A 26,460-nucleotide genomic window follows, 5' to 3' on the forward strand; every position below is an offset into this window, starting at 1 on the left:
AGGCTGGAAGGGCACAGCCTCGCTGAGGCAGGAGCCTCCTGCCTGGAAACGCCAGGGCCAGGCAGCTGCCCTCAGCCCCCCAGAGCCCTGCTCCCACAGGGGCTCCACCGGCCCCACCGTGCTGCCAGAAAGTTGTGTCTGTTTTTGCTATAAAAGCAGTTCCAGAAGGTGACACCTCAGTGAACAACTGAAGCCCAACCAGTCAGCAAAAGAGTGGCAGTTGGGGGGGACACCAGTCCCACCTCCCCAGGACAATGAGGTGAGAGCCCAGGCAGGCTGCAGACTTGGGGCAAAAATGCCAAGAAGGCCATGGTTCCCAGTTAGTATTTCAAAAACCACTTTATTTACAGTATCATACATCTCCACCCCCGTGTTAGTGGTTTTCCCTGCCTGAGACCCAGTGAGCAGAAGTTAAACCGATCCCTGGAAATGAGAGTCAGGGGCCACCGAGGCTGCGCCCCAGGAGAGCGGTGACAGGGCTCAGCACCCCAGCTGGCTGCCCGCCCCTCCAGGAGGTCTGAGCCCTGTTGCTGGAGAGGGATGGCAGCCCAGGCCAGGCTCCAGCCAGGCACACTCTGGAGCTCCCAGCACTGGCAGGCAGAGGGTGAGGACTGAGGGGAGCCATCACCCCTTCAGCCCCACACCAGGGAGATGCAGCCCTCCCCAGGGCTCGATGGTCTCTGCCCCGGCCTGGGACTCAGGCAGCAACAGCGAACAGTGCAGACACCCACCTCCCCCACCAGCCCCTCGTGGCTCTTCCTGCGCAGTCCCAGTTTGCCCCAGCAGCTCAGTGCTAGGCAGGTCTCTTTGCTGGGCTGGCAGCTGTACCCCTTCCCCAGGAGATGCAGGACAGAGGAGCCTCGCAGGCCAGTGCCTACCGCAGCTTCTGAGGCAACCAGCACTCCAGGCATAGTCCAGGGCCCCGCTGGCTATTTGGGCTCAGCTGAAGAAATAGGTGGAATTTATCACCTCCTTCAGGTTGAATTTGCCTGGGGGAAGTGAAGGAGAGGAGAGGTCAGAGGAGAGTAGGGGCAGGGTGGAGATGGGGCAATGGGGAGAAAAGCTGCCCCGAGCCCTGCTTCAGCGCAGCCCCTGAGGCAGGCTGGGTCAAGGCAGCAGAGATCTTAAGAGGTCTTCCAGGAACTGATGTCCCTCCAAATTTATCAGGAACAGTGGTAGGAAGAGCAAGACAGAAGAGCATAACAGCAGCAAGGCAGGGAAGGAAGAGAGGAGCACGCAGCCTCAGGGTACGAACCGTCCCTGCCACTGGATTGTGCTGCCTCTGGGGCTGACCACAGCGGCTGCTCAACAGCAAGAGAGCACTGGCCTGTTCCACTTTGCAAAGGCAGAACAAAGGTTAGCCAGATGGACTGGCAGAGGCAGGGCCGAGAGATTAGAAGGAGTTAAACTAATTGTCTTAATCCCATTGCATGTGTATTATCAAGATCCCTGCAATTACCATGCTGAGCACCTCACTCATCTCCAGGCAAATGCCTCTGGTTGGAAACAGATGGGAGAGGAACAGCGGGATCAGCTGGGTCAACCTGGGGAAAATCCCAGGGGCTCAGCTCCGGGGAAGGCAGGGACTGCTCTCAGGGAGGCTACAGGGGAACATCTTACAGCACTGCCCCAAGGCTCTGCAGCCCAGCACAGGCAGGAAAACCTGATCTTCCGGGACAGCTTTAGCATGGCTGGCCAGACCCTCACTACACCCTCACTATGTCCAACTTCAGATGCCACGTGAGCTCAGCGATTTCGGGGGCCACTCCCCTTGCCTCCAAACTGCTCCTGAGCTTCATGGTTCCTGTCCTGTGCTCCTACCTGTCTTGGGGACATTTGACAGCTGCTCCATCAGCTTCTTCTGCCAGAGGGCTCTTGTCTCTCTGCCGGGGCTGGATGAACCAGAAGGAAAGCAAATCAGCATGGGAGCTCCGGAAAAAGGGGCACCCACCTCTTTCTAACCCATGCAAGACCCTGACAACAGGACTCAGCTTTTCTAAAAGACATCACACACCCTGCAGCGGGAGCAGGAGCTCAACCCCTGCCTCAGCAGCCCTAGGCAGGTGCTGAGGCATCTACAGACCCTGCCCAGGATTGGGCTGGTCTGTGCTGTCCAGCTCTACGGCGGTAACAGGGCCACACACTGGGCCAACCCAACGCGTCTTCACCGCTCCTTACTGCCTCATTCACAGCGGGGAGCCCAAGGCACAGGCATTATGGCCTGCCCCAGGCCCACTGAGGCATTCCAGCACCACATCCTACTTCAGTTCTGTAGCAAAAGGATGCAGACACCTTGTTTCTCACACCAAGATCTAAGGCAATTTGGGCATCAGTTGAGAAGGAAGCACAACTTCCCTCCAGAGGAACCCCCAGGCAGATGACACAACCTGCGAGCACCTGGGCACAACCACCCCCTGGAGAGGGAATCGGTGTGGGTAGGAAGGAGCGTGGTGGGGGTTCGCCAACAGGCAAGGAATACCTGCAGTACTTCTCCAGCATGAACTTGGACAGATCCTGCAGGATCTTCTCGCTGTGCAGAGCCACAAATTGCTGCCGACAGATCTGACCCAGGGAGCAATGGTGAGTTGCAGGTTAACAGGCATTTTCCCCTCCTTCCCCTCAGTGCTCCATCAGCCAAGACAGGCCAGAGGTGAGGGGCAGGGAAAGCAGTGGGCAAGAGTAGGGAAGAGGGGCTGCCAGGCAAAGGTGAAGGGAATCAGCCTAGGGAGGAAGGAAGCAGAGGCCAACCCCCATTTATCAGTCTCCAGGGAACAGAGCCCAGGGCAGGACAGAGGCACCGACTCTGCCAGGCGCTGGCTTCAGCGCTGATTTATGGGCACAGATTCTCCCACAGACACTCCCTGAAGGGTGGGAGGAGATGGGGCTATGGCACCAGGAAATCAGCTGCAACTGCCAGTAAGTGCCCCAGGTTTACCTTGCCCGGGTGAATAAATCAGCCTCTGGAGCAAAGCCCAGGGGAGGCAAAGGCTGGCACGTGCCCAGAGGACAGATCAGCAAGCTCCTGTAAGGACACTTTTACCTGGTTCATGATGTCCACGGTGAGCGCGTGAGTCCAGTAGCAATCGTGAACTGAGACGAAGGTCAGACCCTGCCTGGGGGGCAGCAGAAGGTGCCATGAAATGATGCTGAGCCCCCCGCTCTGCGATGTCCCCTACCCCACGTAGACCTTATTGCAGGGACGTGAGCAGGGACCACGTAAGGAGGGGGACGCCCTGCCCACTGCCTGCAGATCTTCAGAGATGGCTAACCCCACGATCTGTCCCTGCCCTGCTGCCTCCTCTCATCCCTGGTCTGCCAGGAACCCCAAACACCCACCCACCCCCCAGGGAAACCCCCCTTCCCAAACCTTGCCCTGGTGAGAGAGGAGCCCTGGAGCCAGGGAAGAGCCCCAGCTGCCCGCTCCCTACCTGAGGCAGTGCAGAGCTGTGAGCATCATGTGCGTGGAGTCCAGGGAGTGGATGAAATTTGGTGGGAAGGCATTCTTCTGCTTCACTGTATCAGGCTTCCTGCAGCACAGAGTGGGAGAGGGGAGGAGCTGGGGCACTCCCAGGGCCAGAGACGGGAGAGCCAGCACAGAGCTGGTGCCAGCCGAGAGCTGGGGTCGATGGGGGCAGCCCTGGAGGGATCCTCTGGCTGGCTTTCTGCAGCTCAGGGGGGATACCAGGAGCTCTGCGCTCACTGGCAGGTTCCACTGATGGTAAGGCTTTGACCCCAAAGCACAGGTTGAGGACAGCAGGGGCTCAGTAAAGACCATGGTTTCATACTTACTGGTTGTTGTTGGAGGTTTTCACACTCAAGGTCTGCATACTGCAATTCAGCTGCAGGGAGAGAGGAAGGGGATCAGCTGTCACACCGCACTGCCCTGTGCTTCTGGAGAGGGGATTGTGCCAAGAGCTACTCTGCTCTGCAGGAAACATCCCTGACTGCAAGAAGGGGCCTGGGCAGGGACCTTTCCAGGGCATCCCAGTCACGCTGGCAGCTGTGACTCCTCAGTGACACCCTGCCTGCTCCCCCTCCCGAGGATGCTGGCAGGCATCCTGCACCCCTTCCCAGCGATGTGCTGATTCACCCCTGTGAGGGCCAAGAGAAGGGCTTCTGGAGGTGAGCGCCTGCGAGGACGAGACGGGCTGAGGAGACGTGAGTCAGCGCGGCAGCGCGTGGGAGGCGAGAGCAGTGAGACTGAATCACGCGAGCCCCGAGGAAGGCTCCTCAGTGCGGGGAATGGGCCCGTGCCCCAGCTGCCTGAGTGGGACGGGAGCCGCAGAGCTTCCGCACCAGCCCACCCACACGCTCCAGTCTCTGCAGGGAGCGACGAGGCTGGAGGATGTGCCTGCACACACAGATCCTACCTGCTCTGCAGGCTCACCCGCAGGTGATGCCGACCTGCTGGGCTTTAGCTTGCTGCCTCGAAGCCTGGCTGGCCTCTCCTTGCTTCCCACCATGGCAGAGGGAGGGGCAGACGAGTCCTACACACCAGGTACTTACCACAGTGGACTTGGACCGATAGTAGGGCTGCATGATGGGCAGACCCAGCGGCGTGACCCACTCCACTGTCCGTCCCGACTGGGCAATGAGCTTGGCACTCTCCGTCAGCCAGGTCTTTAGCAGAAGGAAGCAGGGAAGAAAGTGGCTGAAGTTAGTATGGGTGGCTGGGAGACCTCATCGCCTCCCAGCACAGGCAACCCTGACTCCTGTCACTGACTGTGACAGTCCAGCACTTATAGGGGTATCTGGCCCTGTACCACGCAATCCCACACCTCTGGGCTGGGACAAGAGGATCCTCTCTGGGCCAGGACCCAGAAAAACCATCTCTTGCCATGGAGCATCCCCTGGTCTGTGTATGGGTGGGCCAGGGAAGAAGAAAAGGCAGAGATAAGAGGCAACAGGCACCTTACCTGGATATCTCGAGTTGCTGAGAACATCTCCTTGATACCACTGAACACCTGCTTTACGAGGTAGTGAGACGCTTCCCACAAGTATTCCTGCACAGAGCAGAGGCAGAGCGAGGGGTCAGGCAAAAGGGCAGCAAAAGATGCGGAGCAAAGCGATGGGACCTAGGGTAAGCTTAGGGAGGATCTCTCTGCTCTCTGGTGCCTCAGAATTGCCTCCATCACAGACTGTGCTAAGTCTTGAGCTGTTGTAGCTGTCTGTGGGTTGTGACGGAGGGAGGCTGAGATCAGCATTTCAGACGGCTCCTTGACTGAGGACAGGCTGATCTCCATGTAACATCCCTGGACAAACAGGAGGCTCTTGCTGCCTCATCTGCCCCAGGAATGTAACACACAGCAGAAACACTACCAGCACCAACCTGCCACAGCAAATCACCCACTCAGCAAGGCCTGTCTCACAGTGGGGTCACAGAACGAGAAACAGGCATCAGGAGGATCAACCCTCCAACAGCTCTGCTGGAGACAAGAGCCACTTCGAGGGAAGAGCACAGCCACAAACCTCATTTTGCATCTGAAACACCAGCTGAGGCTGTCATGCCACCAAGCTGGGCCCAGGAAGGATGAGGAGCAGCCCCACCTGAAGAATCCTTCCCCAAGTGCTGGCAGACAGCTCTCCGGCCTGGCACAGGCATGGGGGGGGATCAGACCTGCACAGCCCTCTGCTAGCTGAGATCTGGTGGGAAAGGGGAAGGCAGGGCAGTGCAGGGACTGAGAGCAGAGCAAAACACTGCTGGGGGAGGCCAGGGCAGGCACGCTACCTCAGGGAACTCTTCAATCTCCTTGAGACGCTTCTCCATCTGCAGCCGCCCGCCGTAGCGTGTGACGCCGTACACCACTGTCATCACCGTCTGCTTCACCACCTTGCGAGTGATGAAGCCTTGCAGCACCTGGGCGATCTTCACCCCCTGCTCAGCATCCTTCTTCCGAAACTCCTCCACCTGCGGAGGAGAGCGCCTCGGGAGGTCAGCCCCACGTGAGCCCCTTCCACGGCTGGGAGAGTCAGGGGGAGCACGAGACCCTCCCAGCTGTGCGCTGCCTGGCTTGAACTCCCAGCCCACCTTCACCGGCCCTGGTTAACAGAGATCATCTGCTGAAAGAGTCAAGAGGCACGTGGGCCTCACAGATAACCATGCCCATGGGGACCCGAGCTTTCCACTGCTGCCTCAGCAGAGCAGTGTCACTTGGCAGGCGGGTGGTGCCGGACAACACAAGGAAATGGTGCTCGGACCGTGGCTCAGGACTCAGGTTCTCCTGCTTCTGCCACCCCCAATGACAATTCTGAGGAAACCATGCACCCTCTGTGTGTTCCTCCCGCCCTGTGGAGCGGTGCTGCCTGGATAAAACGTGCTGAGTTCTAGAAGGGAGAGCCAGGGATTCGATGCCAGTTGAATGAGTCTGGTAGATCTCAGCACACTTCCCAGCAGGCTCATTTCACATCACATCTTGCCAGGAAAACTGAACACTTAGCAGCAGTGCCAAGGGCTGAATCTCTCCCTGCTCCTTCCTACCCAGCTCAAACCAAGAAAATCCCACAACCTGCAGGCCAGCCAGCTGTGACCAAAAGATGAGGAATACTCTCTGCTCTCTTCCACCTCTATACCCTACTTCTCCCTGACTTCATTCAGCAGAAGCGAGGACAGTAGAAATCGCAGTGGATTTCTCATAGCTACCACTATGAGGACAGATCTCCCGTCAGATCCCCACTGCAGCTGCTGCAGTGGTTCCCATTTGGGGAAGGAGAGACTCTGCCTCTGACCAGCTCACGCTTTCCTAGCCCTCTGCACGCTGGTCTTCCCTTGACCTTTCTCCTTAGGAGCTGGAGTGACCCTGTGTGACACACTGGCAAGGGGGGGAGGCAGGTCCAAGAGTATGCCTCCCTGTGTCCCCAGTGTGCCTTACCTGCTGGGCCACCACACTGTAGACATCCTGGGGGACATTGCAGGGCATCAGGTTGACGGACATGGCGCCAATAAGGTCCCGGCCAAGAGCTGCATAGTGCTGCAGACCATTGCAAGAGCCGTCCTGTGTGTGGGAAGAGAGCAGGGTGGAAACAAGGCGTTAGTGTGTGGATGGAGGCCTGCTCTTCCACCCCTGCCCAACAGCACAAATACACCTAGTTCGGAAGGTTATTGCCATTCCCCACCCCCCCTTCAGACAGGTTTGCACTTGATCTCCCAGCAGTGGCCAAAGCCACACCAATTTTCCTTTTCCTTCTGGCTAGTTTTCCTGTCTGGGTCTCATCACTAACTACTGCTGCCTGTGAGGTTTAAAAAAAGAAAACTTCACATCACACTGCCCCCTCCATGAATTTTCAAAGGCAGCAGAGCTCTGTGGAAACACTGAAAAACAGAAAATCTGTCTGGGATGCTAAAAGGAGCCCCAAGAGCCAGCAGTCAAAACAACCTCAGAAAACCCAAGAGCAGGATCAGAGGCAGGAAGCGGCAGGCCAAGCCGAGGATCGCTCAGCAAGCCACAGCTGACTCCGAGGCTCCAGCTAGCTGTGCTGCCTCTGCTCTGTGGCTGATGAAAACCTCCTCTGACAGAAACCAGCTCCGACCCAGCCTTTCCCAAAGCTGGGCTTACAGAGGCAGGCCGCCTGATCTGTCACAGCAGCACCCCTGACAGCCCTCCTAGGACCACGATCAGCCTGGGTGAGGCAGGACCTGAACGATGGCGTGAGAAGGTCCTGCTGTTCCCCAAACAGCACCTGCAGAAACACTTCTCACGGGTGATGTGCAGCTTTGGACCATCCCTGCTCCTCCTCTGCTTGGGCTTGGCCTGGCCAAAGGGAGCCTGGAGCTGCGGCCAGGATGAACCCCGCTCCCCTCTCCCCCTCCTCCCCGCGCCCCGCAGTGCAGCAAGTTGCAGAGCTGGGAACTGACAGGGCTCCGGCAGCCCTGCCGCAGCACAAGAGCTGCCTCTGTTAACCAAGCACTGATGACTCAGGTGGAGACAGACTCAGGTGCCCTCCAGAAGAAGTCCTTGCTTGAATTTCATTAACAGCACCCTCCACACACCCCCACTGCTCCCTTGATCTTTTGTTGTCATAACAGTATCAGTTTAGACTGTCTCATACATATTCCAGACCATTGCTACTGGCAGAATACACCCCCATTCTCCCCCTCACACTTCATTATGGCCATCTGATCTTCTAAGGAGATAAATGAGCAAACCCCTCTCACCAGGAAAACAATTAATCATTGTCTCCCATGCAGCAAGGGGATTTATCGGTGCAGACAGATAGCTGGCTGGGCAGTGGCTGCAGAGAGCTGCAGACCTGCTGGGAGGCGGCAGGGAGAAAGGGCTGAGTGCTGGCTGTTGGGAGCTGCCTGGCTCCTCTCTGACCAGGAAGGACAGATGTCTTCAGAGAGCTGAGCAGCACCCAAGCCACAGCACTGCCCTGCTCAGAGCGTGGGCATGTCTGGGACCAAGCAGGGACAGGCCACATGGTGACAGCCACGGCACTGAATGCGGGGGACAGAACAGCTGTTCTTCAGAGATCCAGACCTCCCATCTTTGGCTCCTGCAGAACTGCTTGGCTTCAGCCTTGGAACAGGAGCGGAGTAAAGGCCCCTAAAGCCTCAGCACAGCCCTGAGCACTTTAGACAGGCAGGTGCTGCCACGCACCACGCCACATCCCACCCACCCAGGGCTGGGCTGACTTCCAGTCCTGTCCCCACAGCTGAGGAAGGTAAGAGCGGCCCAGCTCTCACCCTGCAGGCAGCTGACAGTGGTCTCCCAAACAGGCTCTGCTCCAGTCAAAGGAAGCAAAGCAGCACTTGACTGTACTGGCTCATTAATGGCTTCATGCAGCAGCAAATTACCAACGTTCTCAAGCCAAGATGCCCACAGCCTGCACTCCCATTCTGCAGAAAGCCTGACCACACAGTGTAGTAAATGCAGCGTTGGAGACCTGGATGCTTCTGCCCTGCCCTGAGCTTCCTTCCCTGCCCGTTTTCCTCCCCCAGCTCAGCCCCACAGGCCATGCAGATCTGTTGGGCTCCCACCTGGTGAACTGGGAAGTGAGAGATGTAGGCTGCTGGATCCGGGGACCTCGAGGCTTTGGCAATTTCCATACAGCACGCCAAGGCTTGCCAGGGCTCATCAGTGTTCATCCACCACTTCCTGCCCTGGGAACAGGAAAGCACAGGCTGGTAGGAGCAAGCAGTGCTCTCGTGACACCCCCAAACAAAGGCAGGAGCCCCCTGTACTTCCGGGATATCCCAGGCAAGGCACCTCCCCTCACAATGCCTCCACTTCCCTAATATTTCATTGTGTTTTCAGATAGAAATGTGCTATTTAAAAAACTCTGCAATGCTTTGGTTTCCTTTTTGCTCTCAAAATGTTCTCTTTCAAAATGTTTTTGTTTCAAAATCGATCTGATGTCCGTTTCCTTTTACTTTCTAGAAGCTATGGTAAATAAGAGGAATGGTTAAGTCTCCTCTGAAATGAAAGACACTGATCCTTTTTTCCTTAGCATATTTGGACAATCCTTATTTGGACTCCAACACAGAGGAACTTCCCTGCTTTTCAGCTTGGTCACTGAAGGGGAACCTCCCAACCCGCCTGGGGCCAGCTGCAGGCTCCTGGAGCCCATGCTATCCCCTGCAGTGTGGGGTCCCCACCACTCCACCCCAGGAGCCCGTAGAGCCCTGCCAGTCATTCCCCACGTACTGTGAGCGGGTGGTCAGCTGAGTCCAGGATCTCCTCCATGATTTCATTGGCGAACTCCAGCCGCTCCTGCAAGGAGTTCTTCTTCTTCAGCCCCGTGAGGTTAATGAGGTGGATCTTCAGCCAGTCAAGGCCCTTGGGTCCCAGTGGCCTTCCTTCTGCGAAAAGCAGGATGGCCCGGGTGACATCGTTACCAAGGTGGTTGAAATAAGGTGGGCAAGGGTACGTCCTGCCTCGGAAGTCCATGTTGTGAGGAAACCAGAATACCTTGTCTCTGACATAGTTGGCAATGGAGAGCTTATAGAGTGCATCCATGCGCAAGCTGTGCATTTCAGCTGTCTTCTTCTTGCACAGCAACAATTCGTGCTTATGGGCCTTGCTGGAGGCAGAGGAATTGCTGGGAGCAGCAGGAGGCCTGGGGGCCTCAGAGATGGGCGGTGGGATGTCCAACTTCTCATTGCCTTTGTCATTGAAGATGGAGATGATGATATCCAGCACTGGCTGGTTAATCTTCCAGGCACAGTTGCCCAGCTGGTTCAGGGCATCCAGCACAGGGTGGAGGTTCACTGGAGGACACTGGTCCAGGAGCAGCTGGTGCTGGATGGCCCCATCCACAATGCGCATAAACTTGGTGTCACTCAGGAGAAAGGCACCGAAATGGGGGGAGGTCCAGGGCACCGGGGGGCACAGCATAGGTATGGCGGAGGAGTTAAAGGTCAGCATGGTCTCTGCAGCGTCTGACATAATGTGGGAGAAGATGGGATGGGGCTTTATCAGCCCAACCTGGAGAGGAGAATTGGAGAGGTGAAGGTCAGCAGTAGAAGATTAGGGCTAGAATCTAGAAGAGCATGGGGGTCAGTCAGCCTCTACACAACGACCATGCTAAGGACGGACACTGTCCGCACAGAACCAGAGGCTCCTCAAAGTGTCCCTGAGCAGGAAAGGCAGCAGGGAGGGAAAAGGGCCTTGCAAAGACCTAGTTCCAATGAAGAGGTGACCTGCATAGTTCGAGGCCCCAGGATGAGGCTCACCTGCCAGGTGCTGCGGTAGGAGTAGATGTGGTAGAGGACGGGGATAAGCCTGGGCTCCAGGCGAGTGTTGAAGGTGTTCCTGGGCACCTTGACAGTCTGCACCAGGATTTCCAGCAAGTGCATGCCCAGGCGCATGATGAGTACGCATGGCCAGCTGCCGTCCTTCAAGTTCAGGGAAGGCCCAAAGCCTGCTTTGGCCACCAGCTTCTCCCAATATTCCCGTGGCAAGTACTTGTCAGGCTGCGAGGTGGAAGGAGAAAAGCAGGTCAGCTGGAGGGGCCAGCCATGATGCTCCCAGGGGGTTTGCTGGATGGGACCTGTGTAGCTGGAATGTGGCTCTGAGAAGGACCCTCCTGTCTCTGCATCCCTGTGAAGTCCCCCCTGACAGGGGTATTTGGGGAAGAACTGCTGACATGGCTGGGACAAGCCCAACAGCGAGAACCTGTTTCTGCTGCAGGCCAGGACAGTGGCACTGCAAAGCCCTTTCTCTTGCCACATCCCTGTGCTGACACCCTGTCCCCAGAGCATCCTGACCCTCCCCCTCTCAGACTGCAGATCTGCCTCCCCACCACGCCATGTGCACGCAGCTCTGGGAACGAGCTGCTCATCCAGCCCTTGATCTGTCCAGATCGGTGGCCTTAGCCACTTTCTCCCCTCCCATCCTGCCCTGCAAAGCGCACCCCCATCAAGCCCCAGAGCTCTCCTGCATAGGATGCCTGGCTCCAAGGGATCAACTCTGCTGGTTTAAAACCTTTCAGCTCAGAAATACCCATTGCTATGCTAGAACCGACCTGACTGCTGCCATAGGGCAGGGGGCCTGCTGAGTGCTAGATGGGGCTTTACTGGTTCTCGTGGCCTCTGCAGCAGCAGGTGCCCAGAACCTGGACCTTGCAAGGAGGTGAACAAATTGCCTTGCCCCATCTCCACCCATGCAACCTGCGGGCCCTCTCCCCTCCAGGCATACCCACCTGGCTGTCATTTGCCAGAAGGTGAACGTAGTCCTTATAGATCTCTTGCACCTTCTCCAGCTGGCGGCTGCGCAGCTTCCTCTGGATGATGTACTTGTTGTACACTTTAGAGCCCAGCTCTCTGGCCAAGACAGAGAGGAATTCTCCGTGTGGAGAGATGGTGTTGAGGATCTGAGAAAGGGGAAGGCAGAGAGGGTCTTAAGGAGGGAGAAACGGAAAGACAGAGCAGAGACACAAAGTGGGAGTTAAAGCCCCTGTGTGGGGAGCATAGAAAGATACTGATTCCTGTGATGCTGAGCAGATGATGAGGAAGGAAACATGGCCAGGAGAGAGCAAGGGCTTCTCTGGCGGCTCAGCACAGGGATCAGAGCCTGCACCTAATAACCTGGGCAAACTTTGAGGCTCATGTTCTGATTCTGCTGGCCCAAGAGGGACATTGGTGCTCTGTGGCAGCCCTCTGCCTGTTCAGGCAGCCCCATTCCTGTGGCTCCGCAAGGGCAGGGTCCTACCTGCAGCATGATGCCCACATACTCCTTGTCTGGCAGCACACACAGGTAGGGGTAGAGAGTGTTGTACGCTGATGCTGTCCTGGGCTTGGACATGTTGTGCTTCGACTTCTGCAGGGCTCTGAGGATGGAGTTATGCCACTTGGAACGAAGGGTGGCCAGCAGTTTGCGCTGCACAGAAATAGAATCAAAGCAGTAATGCGGTGGTGAGCATGTCACCAGGGAGCTGCCCCTCTCTTTAGGCCACTGACTCCTGCATCTCTCACACAGGTCCCAAGGGCTGAACTGCCCCACTTCCCTCCAGATGTGCAGCCCCCAGACTCCCTCAGCTTTACCGCTTTAATGGCTTGTGGGGTCAGAGGTTTGGTTGACTCCACTGACTGAATGGTTACGGTGTTGTCCAGCTCCATCTCCAGCTGCTGCTGAAAGCGCTCCTGCAACTCCTGCACGGAGAAGTCCAGGTTGGGGTATGACACCGTCGTCTTCTGCAATAAGAGTGAGATATGAAGCGCCAAATGTCAGAGGAAGAGAAGACATGCTCATTCTCCCAGCTTCCCTGCAAGAGGCATGTGGTACGAGTCCTGATGAAGGCACCTTTCTGGAGCCTCCGAGTCCGGAGGTCTGAGGTCTCTGGTCAGAAAACCCAGGGAATCTGGAGTAGCAGTCCTCTCCAGAGGCTGCCCTGTTCCTCTATCATGGTCAAGCATCCCCCCAAAGCACTCCCCTCAGCATATGAAGACCATCTCCAGCCCCCCCGCCAGCCCTTGTCTTCTCTGTTCCTATGTAAGGCTGTTGGTAAGACTATTCACTTCCTCAGAACAAGGAGTTGCCTGATGATTTGCATGGACCATTGAGAAGAGATCAGGGTAAAAAGTTCTTCCCATATTACAGTCCTGAGCTGGACCCGAGGACAACTGTGAACACCATCTGGCCAGCTCTACCACCTCTCTGAGCTGCAGATACATCCCTGAGCTCTATGGCTTACTTTGGAGTAGAAGTCCCGGAGCAAAGAAGACTTGCAGATCTTGGGTCTGGGTGGAGGAGGCAGCTTGTATTTGGGCTGGACAGTTCTGATGGCCCTCAGCACCTTCTCTTTCTCATCTTCCTCAAACAGGCACTTCTGGAAGAGGTCATCCACATGGAAGCCATCGTTCTTCAGCTGCTTCACACACCTGAGGACGGGCAGATAAGACAGGCTTTATCTTCCACAAGGGACTGTGTGTGTTGGACAGAAGTTAGCACATAATGAGACATGGAACAAAGTTTTAAACAGAAGACTAAGCATGGAGAAGACAGATGGGGGTGACCCCTTTTGAAGATCCAAGAGCCTTGACTGTACAAGCTTCCTCACTTGTCCCCTCAACAGCATCACCCAGACCCACGTGAGACACACCACCAGGACAAAGAGCCACCCCTCCCAAAACCCTGGCAGGCACAAAAACAAAACCCTCTCCCAGAGCAGGGCTTGGGGGCTACCACCCTTCATGCCAGGGCAGCTGCAGGAGGGTGCAACCTCTCGCACTTGCTGGAAAGACTTTGACAGTGCTGGGGAGCGGGATGTGCTCCATGCACCTGGCCTGAGATGCCTCTTCCTTTCTCCGACATGTGTCTCAAAGCACATTCCACGTAGTGACTGCTGAAACCCTTGCAGCAACTTGTGCCTGACTGTGCTGTCTGCCCAGCCCCAGATGCGGGAAGAATGGTGTAGAAACGGGCATAACCGGGAAACCCACAGAAAGCAGATGCCTCAGTCCACCCGGAACATGACTGCGGGGCAGCCAGGCAGCAGGACACTGTCTGCAGGATCTCTCCCTGACCTCTGCACACAGCCAGGAGACAGCTCTCGGGAGGTGGGAGCTGCCTCCAGAGCACAGCCCATCCCGACAAGGTCACCCGCCTCAGGTTACAGCGATCAGTTATCCACCCCTCCAGCCCGCACCTCTGCTGAGCAGGCGGCTTTCACCTTCACACACGGGTGGGGAGACTGAGCTCTGCTGCCACTGTGAGACTGAGCAAGAACAGGCAGGTTCCTTCACCCCCACATAACCCTGCTCTCCCCTCTGGCTGAGGCAGCAGAAGGGAACCCAGGGGCTGGTCACAGCTTGGGCAAAGGGGCAGGGGACTGCAGTTCATGCACCGAGTCGGGGGACCAGGACACAGGAGCACAGCTCACAGGGCTGCAGCAGGCACAGCCTGAGCACCAGGAGCGGCCACAGTGCCTGCGAGGAAGATCTCTTCCCTGCAGCTCCCATCACTGCTGGGAACCAGAATCCGCCCCACACACCAAGATCTTCCACTCCCCAGCTGTACAACGGATGCTGTGGGACTGCATCCTCCTGGCTCTGCCAGGCTGGAGCCGGGATCTGGGGTGCAGCAGGGCCCAGAGCCCCACCTGCCGACTGGCCTGGCCTGCGCCGGGTGACACTGGAGAGAGGACAGGCAGACCTGGGTGACAGCAGCATCAGCCAGGCCCCAGCCCAGACCCCAAGCAGCCACAGAAAGCAAAATGGGCAGGAGGGAGCCCCTGGCAGCTTTGGGAAAGCATTAACAGCCCAAGAGGTGACAAACAGTGCCCTGAGCCAGAGTTGCAACATGCTGTGAGTCCTGCTACTGCGTACGCCCCAGCTGCACATTTGGGAGCAGGCAGTAGCTTCAGTGGTGAACAGCTCTACATCTCTGCAGAGCCACCCTCCCTGAAAACTACCCCCAGCAGCCCAGTTAAAACAAGCATCTCCCACCTTCCACCCTGCAAGTGACCCTGCAGTCTGGGAGCAGAGTGAGAAGCAGCCCTAATCTCACACTCAGCACTCCAGGCCATGCTGCTGCCGTGTCCAACCGGGAGAGCACGTTTGGGAGAGGAAGGGAATTGAGAGCTCATACCCACACACACAGCACCAGCAAAGAGAAACAGTTGTGGGGAAACACACACACACCCTGGCAAGGCTTGGGGTTGACACATCCGTGCAGGTGTGCTACAAACATCTGCCTATAGACAGCCCTACAGGTGCACTGCTGTATTGATGCAACACCCACGCACGCAGGCAGGAAAGTCAATGCCAGTCACCTCTAAATCAGCTGACTGGAAGACATTCACTCAGAGGCATCTAGAACTTGTTAGCCAGCCAAGGGACACACGAAGCCAGTGATAAATCCCTGCACCATCTAAGGGTGCCTGTGCAGCATTAGCAATCACCAGAAAGCTTTCTCCACCCTCTGGCAAAGCAGCTGGCTGCGCTACCAGACCCAAGCACTGCCCCTAGACTCAGCCTGCTGGGATCTCACAGGGCTCCTTCAGCTCCTTGCTTTGGGTCTGACACCTATTCTGCCCATTACACTCCATAAAATCCACGTGAATCTACTGATCACGCTCCTCCAGAGAGTCGGCACCCTGCAAAAAACAGCTGTTTGGCTGAGCCTACCAGGAAGGGCAAATTCGTGGAGGTGCTAGAAAAAACAATGGATGAGCCATTCCTACTGGGCAGCAATGAAAGGGCCAGTGGGAGAGAGATGTCCAGAATGGGAGCAAGCGAGGAATACCTGACTGAAGAGAGCTGCTCTGTGAGCTCTGGGGGGGAGCAGACACAGGTCTGGCCATAAGCAAGGTTGTTCTCACCTCCTACATCTCCTTTCCCTTCAAGATCTCAGACAAACTCCCCAGCAGCTGGGGGTGGCAAGGAGGGCCCAACTGTGGGAGCTCGGCTTGCCCCTAAATCTGGCCACGAGAAGTGGGTCGGAGCATCTGGATGTGCACTCAGCAGAGGCAGGTCTTCCTGACCCCCAACCAGTGCATCTCCTCCCCCGAGCAAACTCCCAGTTCTCCCAGTGCAGCGAAGCGGCAGGCTGTGGAGATGCTGCTCAGGGGCACCCTGCAGCAGGCGAAGTGCGTTACCTCCGGATGGCTTTGGGGGACACCTGGTTCCGGCCCATGCACTCCAGCAGTGCTGCGTAGGAGTCCAGGCTGGGCCGGAGGCCGGCGGCCTCCAGCATGGAAAACAGCTGGTAGATGTGCTGCAAGCTGCCCTGTGGATGAGAAGGGAAGGGGGCTGTGGACACAGACACCAGCAGCCCCAAATCACAGATCCCATGTCCCTTTGCTCTTGTGGAAATTTAGCCATGTCTATCCTGCCCCATCCCCTTCCTCCCCTCAAAGCCACCTCAGAGGGATCAGTGGCCTGATTCAGTGGCCTCATATCAGCTCTGGCCCTCTCAGCAGAAGCCAAGACCTCCCTGAACACTTGCTGAAGGCAGATGTGACAAACACAGATAAAACTGTGGCCACTGTGTCTACAAGCATGAAGCTCTTTCTCCTGAGCCAGCCCCTCTCTCCCCCTTGGTCAGCCAGAAAATCTGACAGCCAGACCAGGACAGCAGCCCGCAGCTCGGTACCTTTCTTGCCCAGCTATGCATCACGATGTTGTATGCATTGACATTCAAAAACTTTCTCTTCGCAGGGGAGCTGTGGTACAAGAGAAGGAACCTCTCAGCCTCCTCCGGCTGCTGCAAGAACAGGAAGCATTCGAGGTTGGACTGAATAGTCTGCTGCAGGATCTTGTGCTGGCTGCTGTCCTTGCCCTCCAGCACCTTCCAAGGCCTCTGCACCTTTGCACCTCCCTTCACTGCTGCCATCCTGGGCTTGATGTGGGAATAGACACTGCGGGAGCCAGCGTGGCTCTGGCTACAGGCTACAGCCACTTCAGCCTTTGGACTCTTCAGGCTCTTCTTGGCTTTAGCTTTGACCTTCACCTCACCCTCCGGTTTGGCCTTCACCTCACCCTCCGGTTTGGCCTTCGCCTCGCCCTCCGGTTTGGCCTTCGCCTCGCCCTCCGGTTTGGCCTTCGCCTCGCCCTCCGGTTTGGCCTTCGCCTCGCCCTTCCTCTTGGCCTTCACCTTGCCCTCCGGTTTGGCCTTCACCTCGCCCTCTGGTTTGGCCTTCGCCTCGCCCTCCGGTTTGGCCTTCGCCTCGCCCTCCGGTTTGGCCTTCGCCTCGCCCTCCGGTTTGGCCTTCACCTTGCCCTCCGGTTTGGCCTTCGCCTCGCCCTTCCTCTTGGCTTTCACCTTGCCCTCCGGTTTGGCCTTCACCTCGCCCTCCGGTTTGGCCTTCACCTTGCCCTCCGGTTTGGCCTTCACCTCGCCCTCCGGCTTGGCCTTCGCCTCGCCCTCCGGTTTGGCCTTCGCCTCGCCCTCCGGTTTGGCCTTCGCCTCGCCCTCCGGTTTGGCCTTCACCTCGCCCTCCGGTTTGGCCTTCACCTTGCCCTCCGGTTTGGCCTTCGCCTCGCCCTCCGGCTTGGCCTTCGCCTCGCCCTCCGGTTTGGCCTTCGCCTCGCCCTCCGGTTTGGCCTTCACCTCGCCCTCCGGTTTGGCCTTCACCTTGCCCTCTGGTTTGGCCTTCACCTCGCCCTCCGGTTTGGCCTTCGCCTCGCCCTTCCTCTTGGCCTTTGACTTGCCCTTCCTCTTGGCCTTCACCTTGACCTCCAGAGCCAACATGAAGGCAGTACTGGGTAACTTCTGTTCCACCTTCAGCTGCTGGAGGTATGCCTCCTTCTTCATCTTCTTGACCCAGCTGCTGGGCCTGGCCGGGCTCTCATCGCTTCCCCTGGGTGTGGGCTGCTCCTCCGCAGGGCTGGGAGCCACCGCTTTCTGCAGCGGATCCTGGTACTTGTCATTCACCAGCGGGGCCAGCTCCACTTTGTTGATCGTCACCTCCGGGACATTACTGGCTTGGAGCTGCTTCACTCGAGCTTTCAGCACTGCCGGGAAACACAGCCGGGGAGAGGTGAAGGGGTGCAAGGAGTGGCAGAAGGTTGTGTCCTGCCATGGCCTCAGGAACATGCTCAGGAAAAGGGGGTCCACAGCGGGACGTGTTCCCTCCTTGGCCAGCCCTCCTCCCAGCAACCAGCTGCTTTGACTGCTGTCTTGCTGGGATCCACTCATGCGCTGTGACCCACCCCAGCACCCCAGGGAACCCAACATCACTGCAAGGGAAAAAGCACCAGCTCACACTTGTCTAACCTGCTGCCTGGTCAATTCACCGGGCTTCTCTACAGGGACTTCATGCCCTCAGCTCACCCAGGCAGTGAGCCCACAGCTAGAGCACATTCCAGGTCAGTCTGCTGGGCTCTTGCACACTCTGAGGGGCTCTCCTACTGTCCTTTGGGACCACCCTGTATTTTACAGCAACTCTATGCTCCCTGTGGCTAAGATGGGCCTCCAAGTCCTTAAGACAGGACAGAACATGCTCAGGGAGGCCATGGGAAGCCCCACATCCTTGCCCAGGCTACAAGTATTTCCAGGCCCAAGTATCTTCTTTATGGCTACACATAACAGGAAAACTCCTAGAAAACCTTCCAGCACACTGAACAAGGGAAACCCCTGCAGCTCTCCCCTCCCTGACGCACCTTCCAGCAGCTCTGTCCTCTCACTGATGGCATTTCTGCTCGCCTTCTCCTTGGTGCTGGCGGAGGAGTAGTTCCTGAGAACGCTCCATGGGATCCCTGCAGCAGGAAGACACAAAGACCGGGAGGTCAGAGGAGGCTTCGCTGCTTGCACCGCTCACTGCCCCATGGCCTGGCTGGGCAGCGGGGAGAGGGCGAGCGGGGGGAGAGGGCGAGCGGGGGGAGAGGGCGAGCGGGGGGAGAGGGCGAGCGGGGGGAGAGGGCGAGCGGGGGGAGAGGGCGAGCGGGGGGAGAGGGCGAGCAGCCTTTCTCAGGTCAGCTCGTAGGCCCCAACAAGCCCAGCAGCGGTGCCAGCACAGGGCTAGGGGGCAGCTCTGTGCCAGCAAGCAGCAGGGGCAGCGACACCCCCTGCACCAACCCCGTGCAGGGAACACTGCCCCAGCCACAAAGCCCAGGGCTGTCGCACGGGGTGACAGGACCCCTGCAACCCCCCGAGCAGGCAGACTCTCCCACAGCCGGGACAGGTCCCCAGTGACGCCCCCCTTCTACCCTCACAGCACAACGCCCCATGACACCCACAACCCCCCCTCTCTATCCCTGGTGGCGGGGGGCTCACGACACAAAGACCCTCACAGCCCCCAGAGGAGCTCGGGACACAGAGACCCCCACCGCCCCCCAGCTCTGTCCTGGGGCTCAGGGGCACAGGAACCCCACGGCCCGAGGGGTGGGGGGTGTGAGGGGCAGGGCCCCGGGGAACCCCCGCGCCCCGCTCCCTCAGACCCGGCCCCTCACCGGCGCCCCGCAGCCGGGCCGGGCCCAGCAGAGCGGCCTGCATCCGCGGCAGCGCCATATGCCCCGCCGCTACGCCGCCATGCCGCGCCGCGCGCACCCACTGCGCAGGCGCCGCGCGGTGCACGCCGGGAGCGGGAGCGACACCGCCCCCACCCCACCTCCGGACTACAACCCCCATGGTGCAGCGCGGCCGCACCGTGCGCCCCCTGGCGGTCACGGACGCCCCGACGGGACGGGACGGGAGCGTAACGCGGGGGGTCGCGGGGGGTCCCGGCGCTGCCCCCCGCCCCGGCGCGTCTCGGGCCGCAGACGGGCACCAGCCCCGGGGACACGGCTGCCCTGCGCCCCCCTATCCGCCCGCCACCTGCTGCGGGGGACTGCAGCGTGCGCTCCCCGCCCCAACGGGGCGCCCCGCGAGCGCCGACGAGCGACCGGAGACCCAGATCTCGCCCAAGCCGTCGGGGCGCCGATTTATGAATGGGAGGCCCCGCCCCCCGTCCCCGCCCAGTGGCCGCCACCGCCCCCGCTCCGCCCGCCGGTTCGCCCCGCGCCGTCGGGGCCGGTCGCCGCCGCGGCCATGGCCCGCCGCCCGCCGCCCCGCCGCGCCCCGCCGCCCGCCCGCCGCCCGCCGTCATGAGGCGCGGGGGCCCCGCCGCCCTCGCCGCCTGCCTCGCCGGGGCGCTCGCCGTGCTGGCGGGGCCGGGGCCGGGGGCGGGCAGCGCTGCCTGGGGCGGCCGGCGGCCCCCCCGCAGCTACGGACACCTGGAAGGCGACGTGCGCTGGCGGCGGCTCTTCTCCGCCACCCGCTTCTTCCTCCGCATCGACGGCGGCGGCGGCGTGGAGGGGACGCGCTGGAGGGAGCGGCCGGGCAGTGAGTGGGACCGGGACGGGGACGGGGACCGGGACGCCAGAGCCCCGTCCCACCGGGGCGCCGAGGCTGCGGCAGAGGCGGGCGCTGCCGGGGCCGGGCACGGGGCGGAGGGCACGGCGGGGGTGGGGTGGGGGCGAAGACTGGACCGAGTCGCCCTGGGACAGCGGCAGGACCCCGCTGTGCCCTGCCCGGGAGCGCCCGCGGCTCCTTCCGCCACCAAAACCTCTGCCAGAGCGTCCCCGCCGTCCCACGGATGGCTGGCCGGGACACGCAGCTCGCCCGAGCACCAAGGGCTCCTGCCGCCCACAACCCCGGGAGCCCCGTTCCCGGGGTCCGGCTGCGCAGCGGGAGCTGTGCGGACACCGACGTGCTCTGGCCGGGGACCCGGCGCCACTTCGCCAGCTCTGCCCCACGCCTGGGGTCACCCGTGGGGCGGGGGGTGTTCCCAGTCCCATCTCGTCCTGCCGGTGCAGTCAGGGGGGGCGGCTTCCCCTGCTCTGCGATTCGGGTTATGTTCATCCCGCACTGCCTGAGGGAGAGCTGCTCGTTCCCTGTAAACGTACTGGGGAAGATAAAGGCTGAGGAGGAGGGACAGAGGAAGATTCAGGATGCTGCTGGTGTCAGAACTGAGCATCCATGAGGCTGGTGTGGGAGCGGAGCAGCCCTGTCGGGGGGGGGACTGCAGAGCATCCTCCTGCAGAGGGGCCCGGGGGGCTCATGGGGCCAGGCAGCTCCTCTCGGGGGGGACGGAGGGGGCAAATGCTGTGGGATGTCAGCGCTGCCATGGCTGTGCTGCGATCTGGAGCTCGGGAGCAAGCAGGCAGGATTAGGCCTTCCCCTGGGGCTGGGGCTGGGGCTGCTCCACCCTGCAGCCCTCGGGAGGGGCCGTGTGCGGAGGTGAGGAGAGGCGGCTGCGGAGGCTGGCACCGGGGTCCCTGCACCAGCGGAGAGGTGGCTCCCAGCACCAGGATCTTGCCTCTGCTCTGCACCCACCTGCTCCACCTCCCGGCCCCCCCCCAGGTGACAGCGCCATGGGTCCCCAGGGGACGTGGCACCCGTGGTACGGCTGCGGCAAGGGCCGGGGCTGCAAGCCCAGCTTCAGCACCTGTGGTTTCACCCCAATTTGGGTGCTGGGTCCCGGCACCCTGTGACAGGGAGGGGGGGCACCAGGCTGGCAGGGTGGGGGTGCTGGGGGCCTTGGGAATGGGGGATGCCCAACCAGCCCCGGGGACCCTCTGGCAAAGTGTCAGGGCTTGGGACGGGGAGGATGCTGTGGGCAGGAGCAGCATCCCCCAGCCCACGTCCTGCCCTGTCTCCTGGCCAGCGCAGAGGGGGTCACGCGGCTGGCTGCAGGACGAGGGAGCCCAGCCCAGCCCAGGGAACCCTCCTGCGGTGTCAGAAGCTGTCGGAAGTCCTGACCAGGCGTGCTGCTACTGCCAAGTGCCCCAACACGTTCCCTCGGCCATGTGGCAATGGGGACTGGCAGGCGGAGTGGCTCCGGGCTGTCGCATGGGGCTCAATCTGGTTATCGGCGCGGCAGAAAACCTGTGCTTGGGCTGAGCTGGGGCTCTGCTCCTCAGCCCTCTCGGCAGCCACCAGACCAGCCCCGCCAGCGGCTGCAGGGTGGCAGGGGCTCTCCCGGGGCTTCCCCTGCCTCAAGCCCTGCAGCCACCCCAGCCACGCTAGGAGCACTGGGAGCTGCCTCCGGGCTGCTGCTGGGCCCTGGGCTGCTGCCCTGCGCCTGCAGGGACCCGTCCCCCCCGCACAGCGCCAGGCACTGGCCGGGCACCCGCAGGCAAAGCACGGCAGAGCCGGCCGGGGCGCCGGGAACGGCAGCAGGGGGTTATTTTTAGAAAAGCAGAAGTCCTTTGTTATAAATAGTGGCAGCTCCAGACAGTGATCAAGTGGGATGGATTTGCAGGCATTCGCTCAGCCCTTCCCCACAGCTGCTGTCTGTCAGCGGCTTCGCTGGGCTGGGCTCTGCGGGTCCCAGTGGGTGCTGAGGCTGGGTGCTGGCAGCAGCTGGGCTGAAAATCCCCTCTTACACATCATCCCCAAGGAGCAGAATGGTCGGGAGCCTTCACACTGCCCGGGTGCTGTGCCCACCCTGGCTGCTCCTGCTTTGCCCCCAGGCAGGTGATGTCCAGGCAATGCCGGCTCCTGGTGACAGCCCCTGCCCGAGGGCTGCAGCCCCTTGTGGTGGGCGTGCTGCTGCCTGACAAAGCCTCTGTGCATCCTCCCATCCTGTTCGGCCTGAGGCAGCCCCAGGCCACGGTGCCTTTGGGCAACTCCTGCTGCGGCTCACACCCTGCCTGCACCTCTGCCCACTGGAAATTCTTTCTCCCCTTCCTGCAGCACCATGTGCGGGGCGGCGTGGCTGGCAGCGCCTCTCGGGGCTGGCCAGGCGCTGGTGGGCACGAGGTGGTGCAGGAATCCCGAGGCCCTGACGATGCTCTGGGTGTTTCCCCTGTCCGACCTCATGCCTTTCCCATTAGCGGCTGTGCCAGGAGCTCGGCGGCCGGGCACACGCCAGCCCAGCTGCGGCCGGGCCCCGCTGTGGCTCCACAGCCCGGCTGCAGCCGCCTCCCAGGCTCGTCCCCGCGTCCTGCAGTGCCGCCGCATCCCTCCCGCCCGCGGTCCCCAGCACAGGGCTGTGTGCCTGTGCTAGCCAGGCCATTGGCACCGGCATCCACGGCCGCCCTCTGCCCGGGTCCTGCCGTCCACCGTAACGTGGTTGTGCACCGTTGCTGCCACCCCCACACACACTTTGCCCCTCCAAGGGCCGTGCCGGCCTCAGTGCCCTGAGTGCGCAGGGAGCCGGGTGCTGGGAGAGTTGGGCTGGGTCCCCAGGGCACCGCAGGCGTGTTCGGGGCAGATGCGTGGGCAGAGCTGCCAACAAGGGGGGATAAACACGAGGTCAGCACTGGGCAGAGCATGACGAGTTGTTCCGGGCAAGCGGAGGGTGTGCTTGGCACTGCTCCCGCGCTGCCTGGCTCCTGGGAAAGCGGCTGGGCCCTGGGGTGGAGAGGAATAAAGATCAAATTGCCAGTGGATCAGAGGTTCACGCTCCCAGTGTGGGCTGCAGCCTGGTTCCTGCTGTCCCTCCAGCTGCTCTGGTGCTGGACGGGGGTCAGCAGCCCCGTCCCTCCGGGGGGGCACTTTGCAGCCACAGACCCTGCGTCGGGGCAGGGCCCCTCGGAGGGGTTTTCCATCCCTCCTCGGCTCACCGTCGCACTTCCCTGTCCCACAGGCATCGTCGAGATCCGGTCAGTGCGTGTCGGCGTCGTGGCCATCCGGGCGGTGCACACCGGCTTCTACCTGGCCATGAACAAGCAGGGGAGGCTCTACGGGTCGGTAGGTCGGACGGTGCCTCCCGGGAGGGACTGGATCGGGGTCAGAGGTGCAGGGCAGAGCTGGAACGGGGGGTCCCAAACCCACTGGGACCAGTGCCCAGGAGCGGGCTCCTGGTTTCCCATGCCCTGGCCTGCTCCCCCGTGGGGGACTTCACCCACAGAGCCCCTCTGCCCTCCGGGGACTGGGGAGGAGCTGGGGTCCTGCCCTGACCCGCTCTTGGGGTCCGACCCCGCCGGAGCAGGGCAACGACAGGCCCCGGCTGAGCGCAGCCGCCCCTCAGCCCCTTCCCTCTCCTGCCAGAAGGAATTCAGCCCCAACTGCAAGTTCACGGAGCGCATCGAGGAGAACGGCTACAACACCTACGCATCGCTGCGCTGGCAGCACCGGGGCCGCCCCATGTTCCTCTCCCTCAATAGCAAGGGCAGGCCACAGCGAGGGGGCAAGACACACCGGCAGCACCTCTCCACCCACTTCCTCCCCATGCTCGTCAGCTGAGCCCCCCCCCGGGCGGCTCTGGACCGTCCTGTAGGAAAAAAAATGGAAAAAGGGGTTATTTTATTTATGTACATATCTATTTTTTTGCTATTTATTGTTTTATTTTTAAACACACGGCAGAGGATAGATGTGGAAGGCAGATGCTCCAGATGCAGCCTGCAGCCGTGCAGGGACACGGCTCTCCCCACTGTCCCACCGGTGCAGCACAGCCCGGGGGAGCGTGGCCAACATGTGCCCAGGCTACCAACGTCACAGCCCGGAGCAGGAGGCCGGTGCTCTGCTAACGGCGTCTCTGAGGGGCTGGGGCGGGGATGGAGGCTGCAGGGCTGGGATGTACCGGTGGGTTGTATTTGTCTCGTGCCCAGGCACCTGTGGCAATTAAAGCTGTGTTCGTGGTACAGAATGGGGAGCGGGTCTTGGTGCTTCGATGGTGGGTTTGGCTCGGGCCAGGGGGGGTTGGTTCCCCTGGGGTCGCAGCTGCAGCCACCAGCGCTGTCCCCACTGCCACTATTGGGGAGCCCGGCTGGTCCCCCACCGTGTCCAGCTCCTCATCAACCTACACCCGCACCTGCATGTGCAGGCAGAGATGCACCCAATCCAAAACCTCACCCACAGGAAAACGCAGCCATAGTTGTTCAGCAGCACAAAGTGGGGAGCAGGAAAAAACAGCTGGTGGTGGGGAAGAGCCTGGACTCTGTGCTGGTGCTGCAGGAAAGCACACGCATGCCGGGCTCTGCGCAAGGGGATGCAGCCATGGTGACCCGAAAGGACAAGGCAGAGGGGGACGAGGGGTTGAGAGGGTCCCTGGAGCCAGAGCAAGTGGGCTCTGCGGGACCGGGTGCCGGGCAGCACTGCAGGAGCCAGCCTGTACCTTGGGGCAGACACGGCCCTGGGGCTGGGGGGAGCTGAGACCCTGCTCCCCATTGCCCTGGAGCCAGGACAGTGCGAGCAGAAGGGACCAGACCTGCTCTGGGGACACCTGGGCCACCCACGCCCACGCAAGCGGCTGGCATCCGATCCACACTCTGGATTGAGACCTGAAATGCAGAATGCAGCCCCCTGCCTCCGGGCTGGTCCTGGCCCACCCAGCCCAGCTCCGCTCCATCCTCCCCAGCAGAGATGGAGCCAGGAAGGCGGCCAGTGGCGAGGACTAGCCCCTTGCCCGGCGGGGAGCACGGACAGAAATAGCACCTGTGCCTCGGCCTCCCGGCCAGGGCACGTTCCTGCGCCACCCTCCACACCCGCCGCGGCGAGGCCACGCAGCCTGGTCACTTCGTCACGTCAGATGTGAGTGATGGCCCCAGCGAAAACCACCAAACTCGTTCCATTTCTTACCCAACCAGCTCCAAAGGTGTCTGCGGAACAGGCACCGTGTTAACTGTGTGGTGACCGTGGCGGGCACTGGCCCCGGCCGGGCAGGCAGCAGCAGCCACGCACCCACCACGGGCTTCACTTCGCCCACTCAAAACCCACCCCAAGCACTGCTCACGCGTGAAAAATCGCCCGCTGAGCTCCGGGGGAGTCAAGAACCCTGCGCCACAGCCACCAGCTGGAACATGGCGGGAAGAGGAAGGTTTTTCTAGGTCTCCTGAGCTGTGTTTCAGTGACTAAGAGCAAAGCCTTTCCCCCATGCTGGCCCAGCCAGCGGGCACACACAGGCTCAGCCAGAGACCTTCCTGCTGCCACCCACCTCCCAGGCCCAGGATCCCAGTGGCAGAAGCTTCTGGCTCAACCTCCGGCGGAGGATGAGCTATTAACCCTGATATACCAGTCCTGAGATAAACCCTCGTCCCGCGGGCATCCGCCCGCCGAGATGAAAGGTGCCGCTGGGCTGCCCTGGCTGGGCCGGCAAAGCCGAGGAGGAAAAACATTCCAGAAGAGTTGCTCAGCGCTGGCCGCGTGGCCCCGGCAGGCTTGGCAAAGGCTGTTGCCATCCACGCTGGGGATGTTTTCTCCAACAAACCTTTTCTTCTTGTATTCAGAAATGGTGCAAGGAACCCCAAACAAGGTACCTGCCTTCCCCCACCCCTCAGAGGCACCAGGTCCTGGGTGAGGCTGCTCTGAAAAAGCCACTGACGCTCTGCTGGTGCTGGGACCTTGAGTGCCCAGGGAGGGAGGCCAGAACCTTCCCCAGCCACCCAAAAAACAGGGAAGATGCTGGGGGATGCCGGGAGCCCCCCCCCTCAGGCTTTTGAACCTCCCCGTCCATCCCATCAACAGCCCCCCAGGGGTGGGTTCCCCATCAACTGCTCTGGTGTCAGTCACAGCAAGGTCCCGACCCATGGCCTGGGGCGCACAGCACCATCACAAGCACCCAATAAGAGTGTCGGGGGGACCCCCCCACCTGCCCCACATCCCTGTGGCATCGGGGGGGGGGGGGGTGGAAGGGGGGAATCACTTGTGTCCCGTA

At 60.6% G+C, this 26,460-nt stretch overlaps 2 protein-coding genes across 15 annotated transcripts; one reads left to right on the plus strand and one right to left on the minus strand.

Annotated features, from left to right (window-relative positions):
* Positions 1-320: 320 nt before the first annotated feature.
* On the minus strand, positions 321-19,423 carry POLRMT (RNA polymerase mitochondrial). Of its 14 annotated transcripts, none has more exons than XM_042794356.1 (22): positions 19,331-19,423; positions 18,542-18,637; positions 17,562-17,893; positions 16,533-17,489; positions 16,036-16,166; positions 13,132-13,318; positions 12,482-12,631; positions 12,150-12,317; positions 11,641-11,811; positions 10,673-10,912; positions 9,645-10,424; positions 8,978-9,100; positions 6,870-6,992; positions 5,729-5,908; positions 4,917-5,003; positions 4,507-4,620; positions 3,790-3,839; positions 3,429-3,527; positions 3,041-3,113; positions 2,480-2,562; positions 1,822-1,892; positions 321-989 (listed from the first exon to the last, which is right to left on the minus strand). In XM_042794356.1, the coding sequence occupies exons 1-22, from the start codon at positions 19,386-19,388 to the stop codon at positions 940-942; spliced, it is 4,323 nt and encodes a 1,440-aa protein (XP_042650290.1). In that variant the 5' UTR covers positions 19,389-19,423; the 3' UTR covers positions 321-939. The 14 variants fall into 14 exon arrangements, with proteins under 14 accessions (XP_042650290.1, XP_042650287.1, XP_042650295.1 ...); XM_042794353.1 differs by having other exon boundaries at positions 16,533-17,513; XM_042794361.1 differs by having other exon boundaries at positions 16,533-17,183; positions 17,544-17,893.
* Positions 19,424-19,963: 540 nt separating this feature from the next.
* Positions 19,964-24,450, plus strand: FGF22 (fibroblast growth factor 22). The gene is made up of 3 exons (XM_042794232.1): positions 19,964-20,201; positions 23,452-23,555; positions 23,856-24,450. The coding sequence occupies exons 1-3, from the start codon at positions 19,964-19,966 to the stop codon at positions 24,048-24,050; spliced, it is 537 nt and encodes a 178-aa protein (XP_042650166.1). The 3' UTR covers positions 24,051-24,450.
* The last annotated feature ends 2,010 nt before the right edge of the window (positions 24,451-26,460 follow it).

The sequence above is a fragment of the Tyto alba genome, unplaced genomic scaffold, assembly GCF_018691265.1.
Source record: "Tyto alba isolate M040663 unplaced genomic scaffold, T.alba_DEE_v4.0 Super-Scaffold_20000042, whole genome shotgun sequence".
Classification (NCBI taxonomy): domain Eukaryota; kingdom Metazoa; phylum Chordata; class Aves; order Strigiformes; family Tytonidae; genus Tyto; species Tyto alba.

Bases quoted from the DNA above. Each gene is read 5' to 3' on its own strand.
- POLRMT (XM_042794351.1), bottom strand. From the start codon at position 19,388: ATGGCGCTGCCGCGGATGCAGGCCGCTCTGCTGGGCCCGGCCCGGCTG. The intron at 1,893-2,479 runs GTATTCCTTGCC...TGGTTCATCCAG, and splicing joins ATGCTGGAGAAGTACTGCAG to CCCCGGCAGAGAGACAAGAG. The intron at 990-1,821 runs GTAGGAGCACAG...CACTTCCCCCAG, and splicing joins GTCAAATGTCCCCAAGACAG to GCAAATTCAACCTGAAGGAG.
- FGF22 (XM_042794232.1), top strand. From the start codon at position 19,964: ATGAGGCGCGGGGGCCCCGCCGCCCTCGCCGCCTGCCTCGCCGGGGCG. The intron at 20,202-23,451 runs GTGAGTGGGACC...CCTGTCCCACAG, and splicing joins CTGGAGGGAGCGGCCGGGCA to GCATCGTCGAGATCCGGTCA. The intron at 23,556-23,855 runs GTAGGTCGGACG...CTCTCCTGCCAG, and splicing joins AGGGGAGGCTCTACGGGTCG to AAGGAATTCAGCCCCAACTG.